This window comes from Tupaia chinensis, unplaced genomic scaffold (genome assembly GCF_000334495.1).
Source record: "Tupaia chinensis unplaced genomic scaffold, TupChi_1.0 Scaffold139072_1, whole genome shotgun sequence".
Classification (NCBI taxonomy): Eukaryota; Metazoa; Chordata; class Mammalia; order Scandentia; family Tupaiidae; genus Tupaia; species Tupaia belangeri.
Genome location: NW_006198962.1, coordinates 1137554 through 1152860, shown reverse-complemented (window position 1 = coordinate 1152860; position 15307 = coordinate 1137554). Strand labels below are relative to the sequence as shown.

The following is a 15307-nucleotide window of genomic DNA, read 5'->3' as shown; positions in this document are numbered from 1 at the left end:
AATGGAGGAGAAGGGATTGCAACGTGACCATCCCCCCTGGGGGGTGATTTCTTGCTTTCTGTCTCTGTCTCTCTCTGTCTTTCTGGCAGGCATGCACCCTATAGCAAAAACCTCTCAAAAAATAAAAAAAAAAAAGAGTCTTAAAAGTAAGTGCTTCTAATAATTTGTATGTTAATGCCTAAATAAGCCATTTTATTTACTCAGCAAATATTGACTGAAGACTTATTAGCCGTAATACCAAGTCCAATTGAATATCTGATACAAAGAACTGAGAAGACAGAAGGAACAAGAAACAGATGGAGAATGTTGTTTTCTGTTTGTGCCATGGTTTTCATTACTGAAGGGACAAGCTGTGATGTCTAAGCAGACTACAAGCTTCTTCCAGGGGTAGACACATCCCTCATTTAACTGAGACCTGAGTTCAAGTTTCATCTCTAAATCTGTTTTTGTTTTCTGAATTTCCAGAAAGAGAGAGACAGACAGACAGACACCCAATGGGGTGTGGTCACACCACTCTTCCCCATTTCTCCATCTTGTTGGGATTTGGGGCCCACACACACCTGATGTGTTTTTTAAGCTACCCGGGCATGCATTTGAATCTTGGTCAGCCATGTGGGATCCAGCTCCCTTGATCACTGGGCTATGGAGTAGGCCTTCTTAATCAGTTTCCGAATGGGACTTAGAGCTCATCTTTTCAGTGTGAAAAGCCACTGACATAACCACCTCTTGACTCTAATTCTCCTCTACTGGTGTCTACATCAATAAACTTATGGGTCTGTCATATGTATTAAATAGTACCCCATGGGGAGAATTAATTTCCCCCCAAAAGGTGAATTTATTCCCTTTTGGAGTCCAGTTCTCTGGAGCACCGCAGTGATGTCGTTTTCTCCTCTACTCATGAGGGAGACGGCTTCTCCAGGAAGAAGTGGTGATCAGATCAAGCGTGTAACACACAGAGCCAGGCGAGCTAGAATTCATTACTGTGGACTCCTTCCTGCCAAGATATGCAGAGTGACTGGAAACACTCAGGCAGGGACACCTTTTAGCCCCTTTTGTTTTACCTTCATCAACACCTAGTCCTGTAGGTATACAGAAAGTGCTGCTTCAAGGAACCCTGGCATTGACGGGATCCATAAAAGGACTTTAATACATGTCCTTGTAGATGGTATTTGGGGTTGGAAGGGCACACAGGGGGCTGAGGGTCCTGGTGATGCTGAACCTGTACCTTCCTACACTAATCTCTCCTCTCCTGGCCCTCCTGTGCTCAGACGGATGACTCCTTCTCAATCCTCATAGGTTGGGTCCATTAAGTTTAAAAAATAACCACCACCACCAGCGTAAGGGATGTATGAAAAGATGATTTTTTCTGAATATAATTTTCCTTAGTTAAAGGCTTTTTAGTCAACCTGTTACAATGTCTTAATGTCTTTACAGAAGAGATAAGTTTCTCTTGCACCGTAGGCACACAACTGGTGTCATAAGCCCTTGGAGTCAATGCATGTGCAGACAAAGTAACCAATGACCTGAGAACTTTGGACTCATTTGTCCATTCCTGTGATTGACTCTGGAGGTCAGAGTTTGGGAATGAAACCCCACTGGAGATGGTTTGAAACCCTTGGCAGGCTGGGCCCAACTTTGCTAAGAAGGCTGGAGATGTGAGGAAGCATATTGCTTGATAGGTCAAGTGTTTGTCGAGGGGAATTGTGCCTTGCGGATTTAAATCACAGCATGGGCTCTCTCGGCCTGCTCATTTAGTAAGAAACACACATTTGCAGTGTGAAAAAATAAAACATAGCAGCAATCATAACCAATTTTAAATATGTTTTCAAGGTAGCATTCATATAGCAGTGAAGACATAAAATACTTACAAACCATCCTAACAGGTATTGGCAGGGGATCATGACAAAAGTACCAACTTTACTGAAGCAGGAAAGAATGGAAGATTGAGGGGAAGAATCCCAGACTCTGTCCTTGCTCATCCTCCCAAATCAAGGCATAATTTCAATATAAATTGTGTTGTAAGTCCAAATAAGTAGCGTGTAAAGTACACTTGGAAAAATAAATGAGAGAATGAGCAGGGTTTGAAAAAAGAGTTATATCTAGCATTACTAAAAATGTAACTGTAATGTATGGAACTCTTTGAAGAATGACAGACAAATCAATAACAGAAATAGATAACCTACAAGAGACCCTGTGAGAAACCAGCATGTAATGTCAGAGTACACATAGTGTGGAAGCATCGATTAGGTATTTGGAAGATAACTGATTTACCTTTTAGCTCCTTATATATTAGGATAAGTGGCAGGGAAATAAAATACTTTATTTCCAGAAATCCTACCATAAAAACTAGAAGTAAATATCAATTAAACTATGCAAAATACAAAAACATATCATGTTATGGAAAGAAAGATGGTATAGGAAAATACAAGAGGTCTTCAAAAAGGCTTTTAGAAATACATATTATTTTTTAAAAAATAAACTATCCATGTATTGCAAAGTATTTTGCATCAAAATTGACTTTAATACTATTTTTCCATGACTTTTTTGAAGTCCCCTTGTAGGAGTTGACCAGAAATAGCCCATCCTTCAAAATGTCCCATGATTTCTGAATTTTCTCCAACACACATGTATGGTTCAGTTTCAGGAGTCTGCTGTGTGTTTGGGAGTAAGGAGCTTTGATTTCTTGCCAATGTCTCCAAGATACAATGGGGGCCCTTAGGGACTACAACTCTGCATCTCAGTTTCTTGTGTCAATTAGTGGGGTCAGACCTTGGTATCATTTTCGGACAGAGAGCTGTTATTAGGGTTGACTGAATCAGTGTATTTTGAAATTAGGAAACAAAAGCACCCTCAAAGGGACATAGTTAATCCCAGTCCAGTCTCTGGTGATGGTGGTGGTGCTTGCTCTTTTGGTCTTAGGAGATGACGTGTGGTCATCAAGTGTCAGAGGATGGAGTTCTGGTAGGTAGCTGATCACAAGCATTGCTATGGCTAGCCACTGTCTGACAGGGTTGCTGGGAAGATTAGAAATAATCTCTATGGAGGGCCTGGTCTTGTAGGCACTTGTAGATGTCAGATTTAATAGTGGACTCAACTGAACCCTTGAAACAAGTATTTCTAAACTGGCCTCTTTAACTGTCTTTGACTTTAGTCATTAAAGAAGAAACTAATCACAGTGACATGGCAGAAGACCTGTGCAAGATAGGCGGATCTGAGAGATCCCTCGTGCTGGACAGACTAGCAAGTAACGTCGCCAAACGTAAGAGCTCTATGCCTCAGAAATTTCTTGGTAAGAGTTAAATGTTTGCTGTCTCTTCAAAACCAACTATATGGGTGTTTTAGTTGAGGTAATTCGTTGAGGGCAGAAGAAAGGAAAAAAAATAAATCTCACTTTTTTGAAAAGCAAACATTCATGAAGCTGAACATTTCTTACATATCTTAGAATTTTTTCTGATAAGTCTTTAGAAAGCAACAAAGCTCCCTTCACCAGTTTCTTTTAGATGTGATTTTGTAGTGTCTGGGGCCCTTGGTATGGTCTGCCTATGATGTCAGTGTGCACAGGGTTAAGAACATGCACTTGGCTGAGCTGGGGACCTATAGGCCCACTGCCCAGCAGGACCACCCCATGCCTGACTAAACTCTGAGCAACAGAGCCTCATTTTTTTCCTAAAGTTTATTTATTAATTCATTAAATGAGAGAAAGACCCCTGACAGGGTTTTGTCATACCACAATCTCCACCGCAGCCTTTTAGCCAACTAGAGTCACAGGCACACTAAGATGCGGGGTGGGGAGACATATAAAATGAAGAGGAGCAGGGATGCTGGGGAGTCAGGGACATGTAGGAGAGCTGGGTGTGCTCCTGGCAGAGCCCAGATACCCACAAAGAAGCAGTAAACAAGAAGCTGCCCCAGCAAACTCTAACCACAGGATGAATGGTCCTCAGATGCCCAGGAAGAGATGTCTCCTTTCAATAGTAAAAAGCATTGACATATTTTGATGAGAGCAGCATATTGGATAGGAGTGACAGCAAGTGCCAAAAACTGTTTGGAAAAGGGAGAGCAAGGGAACGATGGCAACAGATGTGTAAATAAGAGGGTATGGAGCAGAGAGGTTAGTGAAAGCAGAACCTAGGGGTCAGGATGAGTTGATGAAGGAACAGGGAGTCATACTGACCTGAGTAAAATAGTACAGTGTTTACAGGAAGGATAAAACTGGGCTCTGGAAAAACCTGGAGCTCTATTTTTGATATACTAATTTCCAAAGACTTCCTGGTGTTGATGGCAAACAGGAAATGTATGCAGAAGACAGTATGAGACTAGGACAGTGCTTAATGGAGTACCAGAAGGAGAGCAAGAAGCAAAAGGATGAAGGGGAGGCCAAGTTCTTGGTATCAGGTTCCCTCTTACAACTTAGAAAAGACTTTCGTCTTGACCTCTGTTAAATAAAGGTTTGTCATAGATTGGGGGTTAGAAGGATCAGGGGAAGGAAGGATTCAGTTAAACAAAAATAAAAACCACTGATTGTATGAGGGAGCTGCCCACAAAATGTGAGGATGAAGGAAACCTTCTCTTCGTGAGCAGGGTGGAGTCTTGTGCAGAGAGTGAGCTGTTGGGGTGGGTGGACTTGCAGGCAACACCTGGCGCAGAGCCCAGGAGCCACTCCAGAGACAGCCCATGCTGGGAGGTCCCCAGGTGTGGTCATCACAGAGAAAAGATGACGGGGTGACCAGGAAGGTATGCAGCAATGAAGCAGAGTGTGTCTGATGGTTGTGAATATCACTGACCTGGGGAGGTAAGGAATGGCTTCCTCCCCCAGGCTAGGAGTTGGAGAAGGTCAAGTGCTGTGGTAAAGGAACATCAACTGCCCCATTTAGCTTTTGGAGACTTCAAGCCAATGCACACATCTGTGAAACTCGACCATGGCCACCTGGGTGAGACCACAATGCAGACATTATCTTGAGATGTTTCCATGTTAAAGAAAATAATAACAATAGTAATAATAATAATCAAAAATGCTCTGATAGAACAAAGCCAAGATGAAAAAGAAGTTATGGGGGAAAGGTTGGACACAGGAGAAACAGCAGCTTTTAGGAACAGCAGGTGAGGATAGTAGGAACAGGAAAAAGCTCATAAGCAGCTGTGTATTTGTTGATGTTTCTCCAAGAGTTGTTGATGAGCAGTTCATTTAGAAAACCTTGTCTCGTCCTACCCTAAAATGCCTGTCCTACCCGCAATGTGGTGGGATTCCCACTGACCAATCAGGACGCAGCTCCAGCTCTCACCGACTGTTGTCCTTGAGTGTTACCCTGGGTTCAGTGTAGCCATCTATGAAATGGACATGGGTCTGCTGGCCTACCTCCCTGCTGGAGCCATTCTGAGGATCAAAAGGGAGAGACGATCAATACTAGCTATTCTGAGGATCAGCACTAGAAAGCACCGTAACAACCTAAGGTGACCATATTTTCATGCTGAATATTGCTCAGTGTGTGTATATTTTTGCTTATTAATATATGAGCTATGGTCAACATTTTTTAATTAAATTTGGACATGGAATGAATCGGTATTTGTTTTGTTAACAACATTCCTTGCCATTTTGGCCATCAAAAATTTCACTCTGGGGCAAGCAAGTGGCACAGTGGATAAGGTGCTGGACTCGCACATAGCCCACCACGGCTTGGGTTCCAGACCCAGCAGCTTGAAACTTAGGCTGGGCACGTGTGTGTGCATGCCCAAAATCCTGAGAGGAGACTGGAGAAAAAGGGATTGTGGCATGGCCATTTCCCCCAAGGGGTGATTTCTCACTTTCTGTCCCTCTGTCTCTCCAGCGATCCTATGCACCCCCATAGCAAAATATCTCTCTCTCAAAAAAAAAGATTTCACTCTCTCAGATCATCAGACGTAAATAAGTCCATGGGATCAGTGGGTCTAATCAGGGAAGGACTAACAGGATATAGCAGTGCTTCTAGTCTGGTGATCATGGTGAGGACATTTTTCAAATAAAAAGAGGAAACTAACAATTACCAATATTCTTGCTGCCCATTATAATTATCTTGGTATACTTTCCTTTTGTAAGAAAAAATATTAGCTTATCAAAATGACACACAATTAATATAAGGAATTTTAATGCAAAGATGAAGTCACCACAAACCCAGCATCCAGAAGTTATCCAGAGCAAAAGTAGGCAAACATTATCCTAGATCGCTTTCTGTATGTGTGTGAATATATAGACTGATAAATAGGGAGACAGTAGATGTGACATAAATACTTTCATATTATTATATGAAATATATTATTTCATATATATATGAAATATATATATAATATATTATTACATACTATATTATACATGTCTTAAATGTTAAAAGAATGAAAAAGAATCAAAAGTGTAAAAAGTGAAAGTTTTGGGAGGACTGGCTGATTTTTAAATATTCCCTCACAGAAAGGGATATTATATTTTTAAAAACTTCTCTAAGATGAAAAATATTTACTTTGGGGTCAGCCAGTGGCATGGTGGTTAAAGAGGCTGGATCCCGCATGGTTGGCTACAGACCCGGCAACTTGAGAAACACTTCAAAGACATGTAGCTGCTTGCCCAAAATCCAGAAAGGAGGGAGAAATGGAGGATAGGGATCACACATGACCACCCCCTATGTGGGGTGCTTTCTCACCCCCACCACCTCCACCTGTCTCTTTCCAGGAAGTGCATGTGCCTTCTGCCAAATTAAAAAAAAAAAAAAGCAACAAAAAAAAACCTAACTGACTTTGAAAAATCAAGAGCTTTATTTGCATCATTCTTTTTAATTCATTTGTTCCTGTCCAGGCAGTATCTATTGGCTCATTGCTTTAAAATATAAGGACATTATTTCAGTTTCTAATGGTCATAGTTATATTATTATGTTTTCATGACTCAGCTTCATAATAGTCACAGTGTGATTTAAAAATAATTCTCTAGACCAGCCAGGTGGTACAGTGGTTAAGGCACTGGATTCCACATGGCCAACTGTGCAGTTTGTCTTGAACCTGGTGCCTTGAAAAACATACCAGACACTTATGCATATGTGCCCAGAATTCCAAGAGGAGAATAGAGAAGAGGGGATTGTGGTATGGCCATCTCCCTGGGAGGTGATTTCTTACTCCCCACCATCTCTCTTTGGCAAGCACATGTGCTTTATAGCAAAACTAGAAGAAAAAAATAAATAAAAATAATTCTCATAGTAATTTATTTATTACTGTGTGTTAAAATAGATGCAAGGATCAGGCACAATCTTTTTACTACTATTTGGTTTATTTTATTAATTTCTTAATTGATTGCAAGTAAATTTAAAAAGGTCCTGGCATGCCATTTCCACAGTGGTTCTATTTGAAGAGCATTTTTTTGTTTGTTTTTTGGGGGGTTTTTTTGGAGAGGTTTTCACTATAGGGCGCGTGCGCTTGCCAGACAGAGAGAGACATAGAGACAGAAAGTGAGAAATCACCGCCCAGGGGGGATGGTCACGCCACAATCCCTTCTCCTCCATTCTCCTCTCGGGATCTTGGGCACACACGCACACGTGCCCGGCGTGAGTTTTAAGCCACCGGGTCCGGGACGCGAACCACGGTCAGCTATGTGGGAGTCCAGCGACATAGCCATTACGCTAACTGCTGGTTCCCTTGTTTGAAGAGCATATTGACAGAGTATGGTCTAGACTCACTCTTTTTCTTTCCACCCTGAGGGCATTTTAAACCTGGCCCTGTTGTCTGATGGCAAAGCTTATCGAGTGTTGCTGTGGAGCTGTCAAAGGCCTGTCTATGAGTTTCTTAGATTTTTTTAGAAATTTTTGCTATTGGGTGTGTGTGCTCACCAGAGAGATAGAAAGCAAGAAATCACCCCCAGGGAAGATGGCCAGACTGAAGTTCCTTCTCCTCCATTCTCTTGGAATTGTGGGTACACACGCACACACGCCTGGTGTGAGTTTTTTTTTAGAGGCATTTTTTTTTGTTTTTTTGTTTGTTTGTTTGTTTTTTGCTATAGGGTGCATGACTTGGCAAGAAAGACAGAGAGAGACAGACAGAAAGTGAGAAATGACACATCCCCCCTGCCCAGGAGGGATGACCATGCTGTAATCCCTTCTCTTCCATTCTTGTCTTGGTATCTTAGGCACACACACATGTACCTGGCGTGAGTTTAAGCCACTAGGTCTGAGACTCAAACCACAGTCAACTACATGGGAGTCCAGCGACATAACCATAACATCATCTGCTGATCTCTGAGTTTTGTTTTGTTTTGTTTTCTTTAAGGGGATTTCCATTTTCTCCCTAAATGCCTGAAGGACTTTTTCTTTAACCTTAAAGTTAAATATCCTAAACTGAGGTGCGTCTTGGTGTTTTGTATTCTGAATGGGAATTTCCTGCCATTTTAATCTGGAGATTGCTTTTTCTGTTTCCTGGGAAATATTCTTTTATGTAAATCTATCTTCCATTCCTTCTACTGTGATCTCTCTTCAGGGATGCTAGTTGTTCACCTGTTGGATAATTTGTCTTCCATATATGTTAACACTTCTTTAAATTTATTTTTATCTCTTTATCTTTTTTTATACTTATCCACTATTACTATCTTGTGTTTTTTTTCCTCTGTTAGTAATTCAGTTTTTAATAGTTTTGTCACTTGCTATTTTTAATCTATGTATAAATGTGTAATAAGGATGTTTGGAGATCTGATTTTGTTTCCTGAGATCTGAGACCTCTTTTACCCCCTCTCTCTGTTTTCTGCATGTCATCCTCGAATGTTCTCTTTAAATTGACTCCATGTCATGAAGCTACTATGAGACATTTCCTCTCTTCCTTGAACTAAGGATTTTTTTTTTCTCTTTTCCTAGGATGGACTTATTGGTCTGTGTTTTACTTCCTTTCTTCCCTTGTGTGGCTCGAAAATATTTTCACAGTAACCATGACATTTTTTTTTCTCTGTATTCTATTAGTTCTGCTGTAGCTTGATTGACATTTCGACATTCTTCCCACTATATCTGAGACATTTTTTTTTATCCTGTGAGAGCTATCGACTTTTCTAAATCCTGAAAGGATGCCAAGGATGGGATGGGGGGAGTTCAGGTGAGGCAAAGTACAGCCTTTGTTAAAAAGACTTCCTCTCTGCTCTTATTCCATCCTACTGAGTGGTTAACGCTCCCCAAACCAGGAGCACTATGCCTAGGAGAAGGACTGTGGAGAAGGCTTCCCACCCTATAGGGGAGGCTCAGGGCTTTGAGCTGCCCTTTGCTGCAGCGTAGACCATGAAGGTACTGGCTTTTCAGACAGGGAGCAGCCTCTCTGCTCACTCCTCTGGTGTAAGCTGTGAACTGGTTCTTGCCAGTAGAGGATGAAAAAGGTATCTATTTGAATTGTTTCTCTATGGATATGGGGATAGTAGGGAGAATGCCCAGGACATTTTTGATTCATACCTGCAGTTTTTTAAAGTGATATTAGCAGTCAATGTTGCCCTATATCTTAGGCCAGAATTTTCTTTTATTGGTCCTTGATTTCTTTTTTTTCCCTATGTACGTTAGGGTACAGTTTCCCATGTATGTTAGGGTATGGTTTTTCCTTTATTTGATTACTGTTGGTGAGTTTCTTAGGTTTTTATTTTTCTCATGTTGTTGGGTTTTAGGAAGGAGAAATTCTATGAGTAGTTTTATCATGCCATGGCAGCCTGGAATGTATGTTCTTTTTTCCCACACCTATTTGTTATTGACAGCAAGGTGTCAATGGTTTGAAATACAGGTGTTAATGGTTGCTTGGGAACCACAGAACTGTGACTCTGGGGAGAAACAGGATGATCAGGTGGAAGGCGCCACTTTGAGCAGAGCTATCCACACTTCTTTACACTTCTCCATTGAGCAGAACTGGCTACAAAGTCCAGTCCTTGCCAGGGTTTGGTAGAGGGACAGACCTGGGTCTAAATGGGAATGAATCCATTCATTCTGTTCTGGAGTTAGTGTAACAAGACATGTAGCACCTCAGCACAAAGAAAAACAAGATTACTTGTGTGTTTTCAAGAATGCAGCACGATCACTTCTTCTTATCCTTAATGGAGAGAAACACCACAGCTTGGGTTCCACCATCAGCTTCCCAGGGGGTTAATTTATTCTCTCTCTCTCTCTCTCTCTCTCTCTCTCTCTCTCTTTTTTCCTGGAAACAAGTGGAAACCAGGCTATTGCATGCACACACCCATTGCAAAGTAAGGAGTGAAGATCAAAGAGCCTTCAGGAAATGAGGCGCGCATGTATACGGGCAAATATTAATGGCCACGTATTTTTTAAGTACTAGTATTGTAGTAACTGAATGACCTGAAAGTAGTTGGTCCTCTGTTACTGTGGATCTGCTGCAGACTCAACATCAGGGGTCAATGTGGGAAGTGTTAAGACCCTCCATTGGCATCCTTTCCCCAGACCATTCATCATCCCCAACTTGTGGGAGTCTCTGGCCATCCCCTCACTTAGCCCCTCTTCAGTCTGTTCTTTGCCCAAGGGCACTTCTTCCTTCGAACCTCTCAGTAGCTTCCACTTTCCACTCAGAGTCTCTGCTTGGTCTAGCCGTGCCTACCCATTCACTATCTGAAATTTCCAGACTGACACCTTCCTTCAGAACCTTCCCGCTTGCTGTCCCCAGCACCTTGGACACACAAAAGCTCCCTTGCCTGGCCGACTCCCACTGGATCAGAATCCAATGCTCCACTCTCAGAGCCTCCACAGGATTTCTCAGGCTGGGGTGCATTGTCCGTGTTCTTGAGCACTGAGGTGGAGACCAGCTGTGTGCTGCCAAGGATGGCACTGTTCTACTTGCTCTCTAGTCTGGTCCAGATGTGTTGAAGGAAGGGCAGAAAGAGCGAGTGGTAAATCACACCATTCCAACATTCCCACTCACGGCCTCATGTGCTTTGATTGATGAAGTTACCACCGAAGGAACGTAAGTCCAGTAAGAATGCAGTTACTTTACCTGATGATTGCTAAGTAAACCATGAGTCAGGCTGGACTTCTTAGGAAGGTATCTTCAAAGGAACTCATAGTATTTCTAATGGAAATGTTTACTGCAAAGCTAATTGCAAGAAGCCATATCTAGTCTCAGAATTAACTGTTACCAAGGAGGTAGCTCATCTGCTCCTACAACCTGAAATAATATCATCGATCAGAAGTTGCTTGAAGCCAAGGTCCAACATTTTTTGTATGTCATTAACATGAACAATCTTTTTTTTAAAGAATTATTTCATTTTTTAAAGAATTATTTATTTTAAGTTGACCAGAGAGGAACAGGGTGAGAGAGAGTAAGAAAGCAAGGCACCAGGTGTAGGACTTGAACTACGGTTGACCATGTGGGAGTCCAGCACCCTTAACCACCACACCACCCACCGGCCCTTAACATGAGCATCCTTTTAAGGCTAAATGGACAACATACCATTCTCCCCTGTGGCAACCTTAGTTTCTTTCCCACGTCCTACCTACCACATATTGCTGTGGAGTGCAGTTTTAATGCTGCTGACTACTGAGGAGGGGAATAGGGAGGATTTTAAGTCTGAGCATCCCTTTTAGTCCATCACAAATCAGAGTTCATTTTCCTCTGTGTTACTTATAAAAACAAATATAACTTTATTGTAAATAATACGTAATCACCATATATGCTGATTAAATCTTTTCTAGATGATTAAAATGACTTTAATATTATAGCACATCATACTGTTTTGAATCAGTGCATTGCAGTAATAATGACTACATCTTTAGTATGCATGTTAATTATCAATTAACCTTCTACTGCACATTACTTAGAGCACTGTATTGAAAGTACATCATTATGGGGCCAGCAGATGGCATGATGGTTAAGCCACTGGACTCCCACAGAGTTGACCGTAGTTTGAGTCCTGGACCTGGTAATATGATTTCAGGCTCAGGAGGTACACGTGCGTGCCCAAAATTCCAGGAGAATGGAAGAGAAGGGATTGCAGCATGACTGTCCCTCCTGCAGGATGATTTGTCACTTTCCTTCTCACTGTCGCCCTCTCTGGCGAGCACACACCCACTGTAGCATAAACCTTAAGAAAAACAAACAAAAAAATACATCTTTAAAAATGTTCATTTCAAATTAATATAACATTGCATTGTACTGTCCTTAATAAAAGACATGAGAATGGTATAGTGGGCGTCAGTGTGTGCCGTTTAATTGGACACCATGCTCTTTGGTCTCCTGTTCATTTATGTATTTCTCCAACCAAATTATGTTCAGTGCCCACCTAGGGTTCACAGCACACAGATGCCTCTGCCCGGCATGCAGGAGCCAGTGTGCATCTGCGGGGCTCTGGGCCACCAGGGACCTGCTCACCTCAGTGAATTTAAGCTGTCGCAGCTGTGCCTCACTCACTGTCGCCTGCTTCCCACAGGGGACAAGTGCTTGTCAGACATGCCCTACGACGGCAGCGCCAGCTACGAGAAGGAGAACGAGATGATGACTTCCCACGTGATGGACCAGGCCATCAACAACGCCATCAACTACCTGGGGGCCGAGTCCCTGCGCCCGCTGGTGCAGACGCCCCCGGGCGGCTCAGAGGTGGTGCCGGTCATCAGCCCCATGTACCAGCTGCACAAGGCCCCTGCGGAGGGCGCGGCGCGCGCCAACCACGCGGCCCAGGACAGCGCCGTGGAGAACCTGCTGCTGCTCTCCAAGGCCAAGTCGGTGTCCTCGGAGCGCGAGGCCTCGCCGAGCAACAGCTGCCAAGACTCGACGGACACCGAGAGCAACACGGAGGAGCAACGCGGTGGCCTCATCTACCTGACCAACCACATCGCGCCGCACGCGCGCAACGGGCTGTCGCTGAAGGAGGAGCAGCGCGCCTACGACGTGCTGCGCGCCGCCTCCGAGAACTCGCAGGACGCCTTCCGCGTGCTCAGCACCAGCGGCGAGCAGATCAAGGTGTACAAGTGCGAACACTGCCGCGTGCTCTTCCTCGACCACGTCATGTACACCATCCACATGGGCTGCCACGGCTTCCGGGATCCTTTCGAGTGCAACATGTGCGGCTACCACAGCCAGGACCGCTACGAGTTCTCATCGCACATCACGCGGGGCGAGCACCGCTTCCACCTGAGCTAAGCCGGCGGCCACAGCTGCGCCCCGAAGCGCAGGGACTGCTGCTCTGGCTCGCCCCCACGCACCCCATCTGCAGGACGGGCGGACCAGAGCCTGTGTGTTTAGAATTTTTTAAGCTTATTGCTTGGGGTTGGGATTGCTTTTGGAAAACAAGGTTGTTGTTGAGCGAGGCAGGGCTGCTTCGGGAGCACCGAGAGCCGCTTTATGGGTATACGAGTTTCTGTAGAGGCTAGCTGCCATTCCCCCACCTGTTGCTTCCTAGAACCCCATTCTCCGAACAATGAGTCCAAATTTTTCATAGAATCTATAAAACAGGCCAAAGGCTGGGAAGGAGCGAAAGCCCCTGTGCTAAGCACGGGTTCGTGGCAGTCTTTCCCAAGTCCCCGGATGCAGTGGTCAGGCCCCTGAGCTGTGGTCATCTTAACCAGCTCTGCAGTGAGCAGACGGCCAGAGCTGTGGCTGCCCAAAAGTACCCAGTCCGTGCATCTAAGGCCCAAGGCTGCACTGTTTTAAGGCAATTATTAAGTCGCATTCTCCACAAGAAAATTAATTAAAACAGTCCGTGTGTTGGGCTGCCCTGTGCAGGGGACGAAAGAAGAGGCTGGAGAACCTTCTAGACTCCTCCTAGATTTCCAAGATTCTGAGATGTTGTCCAGATATCTGAGGCCGAGCCCCTGAGATTTGCTGCCAGGTGGATAAACTTACCACGGGTACGCCTGGAAAGCCTTCATCTTTTGTTTTTTCATGGCGTGCCTTTAATGGCCCCAAAAGTCTATCACTACATTTTAAACACCAGTCCCAAAATTTATACCTTAATTTTTTTCGAACCCTCCAATCGTCAAATTCCTTAGAAACCAAAGCTGTATTCCGAATCCCACAGTCCTCCCTCTGGTTTTCTGTTCCTTTCCTAGCTGTCTCTTCCTAAGACCAGAGTCAGTTTTCCTGCAAAAGCCCAACCCTAGCCTTTATTTTTCATTAAGTCTGTATTCCATTTGTAGCTTCAGGTCCAGATTTCTTACTGTTGGTCAATTTTTTTCCCTACCCGCATTGTATATTACTCTTGTTTTGAAGCCATGAAAGAATGCTGTGGAATGACCACTAATTTGCAGATCAGTGATATATATGAGACCTACTCTCCCTGTTGCCAGCTCACAGAACTCACCTGTGTGAAGTTAAACCCTCAAACATTCTAAAATGCTCTACCAAAAAGACAAGGCAGCCTGTGCGCCCACACAGGAGTAGGATATGTGGTTCTGCCGCCTTCATGGCCCATAGGGGCCAGGCACACAGTCAGTCCACATGCCTGGACACTACTGCCCACCAGTTCTCACGGGAGGGAGGCAGCCATGCTGGAAGTGAGAACCTGCCCAGCCATGCTAAGATGCCCATGCCTCTGTAAGGTCTAGGTCGGATGTTTGGAGCTTTGAATCCCGACCAGGAAGGCTCTCCCTCAAGAGTAATCATGTCATCCAGCTGTGTAGGCAGAGAAGCGCTACAGTTTCAAATGCCTTCAATATTTGTCTTTACCAAAACTGTCCCAAGGTGCCCATGAACAGACAGGAGAAAATGTACACAAAAGCCTCAGCAGGTTTTTTTGGTTTTTGTTTGTTTCTTTCTTTCTCTTTTTTGGAGAGGTTTTTTGCTACAGGGCACATGCGCTCGCCAGAAAGACAGAGACAGACAGAGAGAGACATAGAGACAGAAAGCGAGAAATCACCCCCCAGGGGGGATGGTCACGCCGCAATCCCTTCTCCTCCATTCTCCTCTCCGGATCTTGGGCACGCATGCACATGCGCCCCGCATGAGTTTAAGCCACCGGGTCCGGGACTCGAACCGCGGTCGCCTACGTGGGAGTCCAGTGACATAGCCATTACTAACTGCTGGTCCCAAAAGCCTCAGTGTTTAACCTAAACCAGGGGTTGTTCACCTCAGCCCTGTTGACGTTTGGAGCTGGATAATCCTTTGTTACGGGAAACTGTCCTGTGCTCTGTAGGCTCAGTGGTCACTGCCCAGTAGATACTAGGAGCCCCAGCAATCGACAGCCACAAATGTCTCCAGATATTGCCAGAGGTCCCCTAGGAGGCGAGCTCAATCCTGGTGGAGAAGCGTTGATGGAAATGAATACTAAGCCAATCAGAGATCTGGGAAGCCTTCCACTGATTAAAAAATTGAAAAATTGGAAGCAATTGTCCCATTCAGC

General features: G+C 44.1%; 1 protein-coding gene across 19 annotated transcripts in view; it reads left to right on the top strand.

The window, feature by feature from the left end:
- IKZF1 (IKAROS family zinc finger 1) overlaps positions 1 to 14783 on the top strand; it is a 112335-nt gene extending 97552 nt beyond the window's left edge. For 12 of the 19 annotated variants that reach the window (XM_027765642.1, XM_027765647.1, XM_006161804.3 and 9 more), the window contains 2 exons: positions 3152 to 3289; positions 12401 to 14783. In XM_027765642.1, coding sequence (XP_027621443.1) covers positions 3152 to 3289; positions 12401 to 13110 — 848 coding nt within the window. In that variant the 3' untranslated portion in view covers positions 13111 to 14783. The remainder of the gene's footprint in view (positions 1 to 3151; positions 3290 to 12400) is intronic. The other 7 variants (XM_027765648.1, XM_027765646.1, XM_027765635.1 and 4 more) reach the window with 2 other exon arrangements.
- Positions 14784 to 15307: the final 524 nt, after the last annotated feature.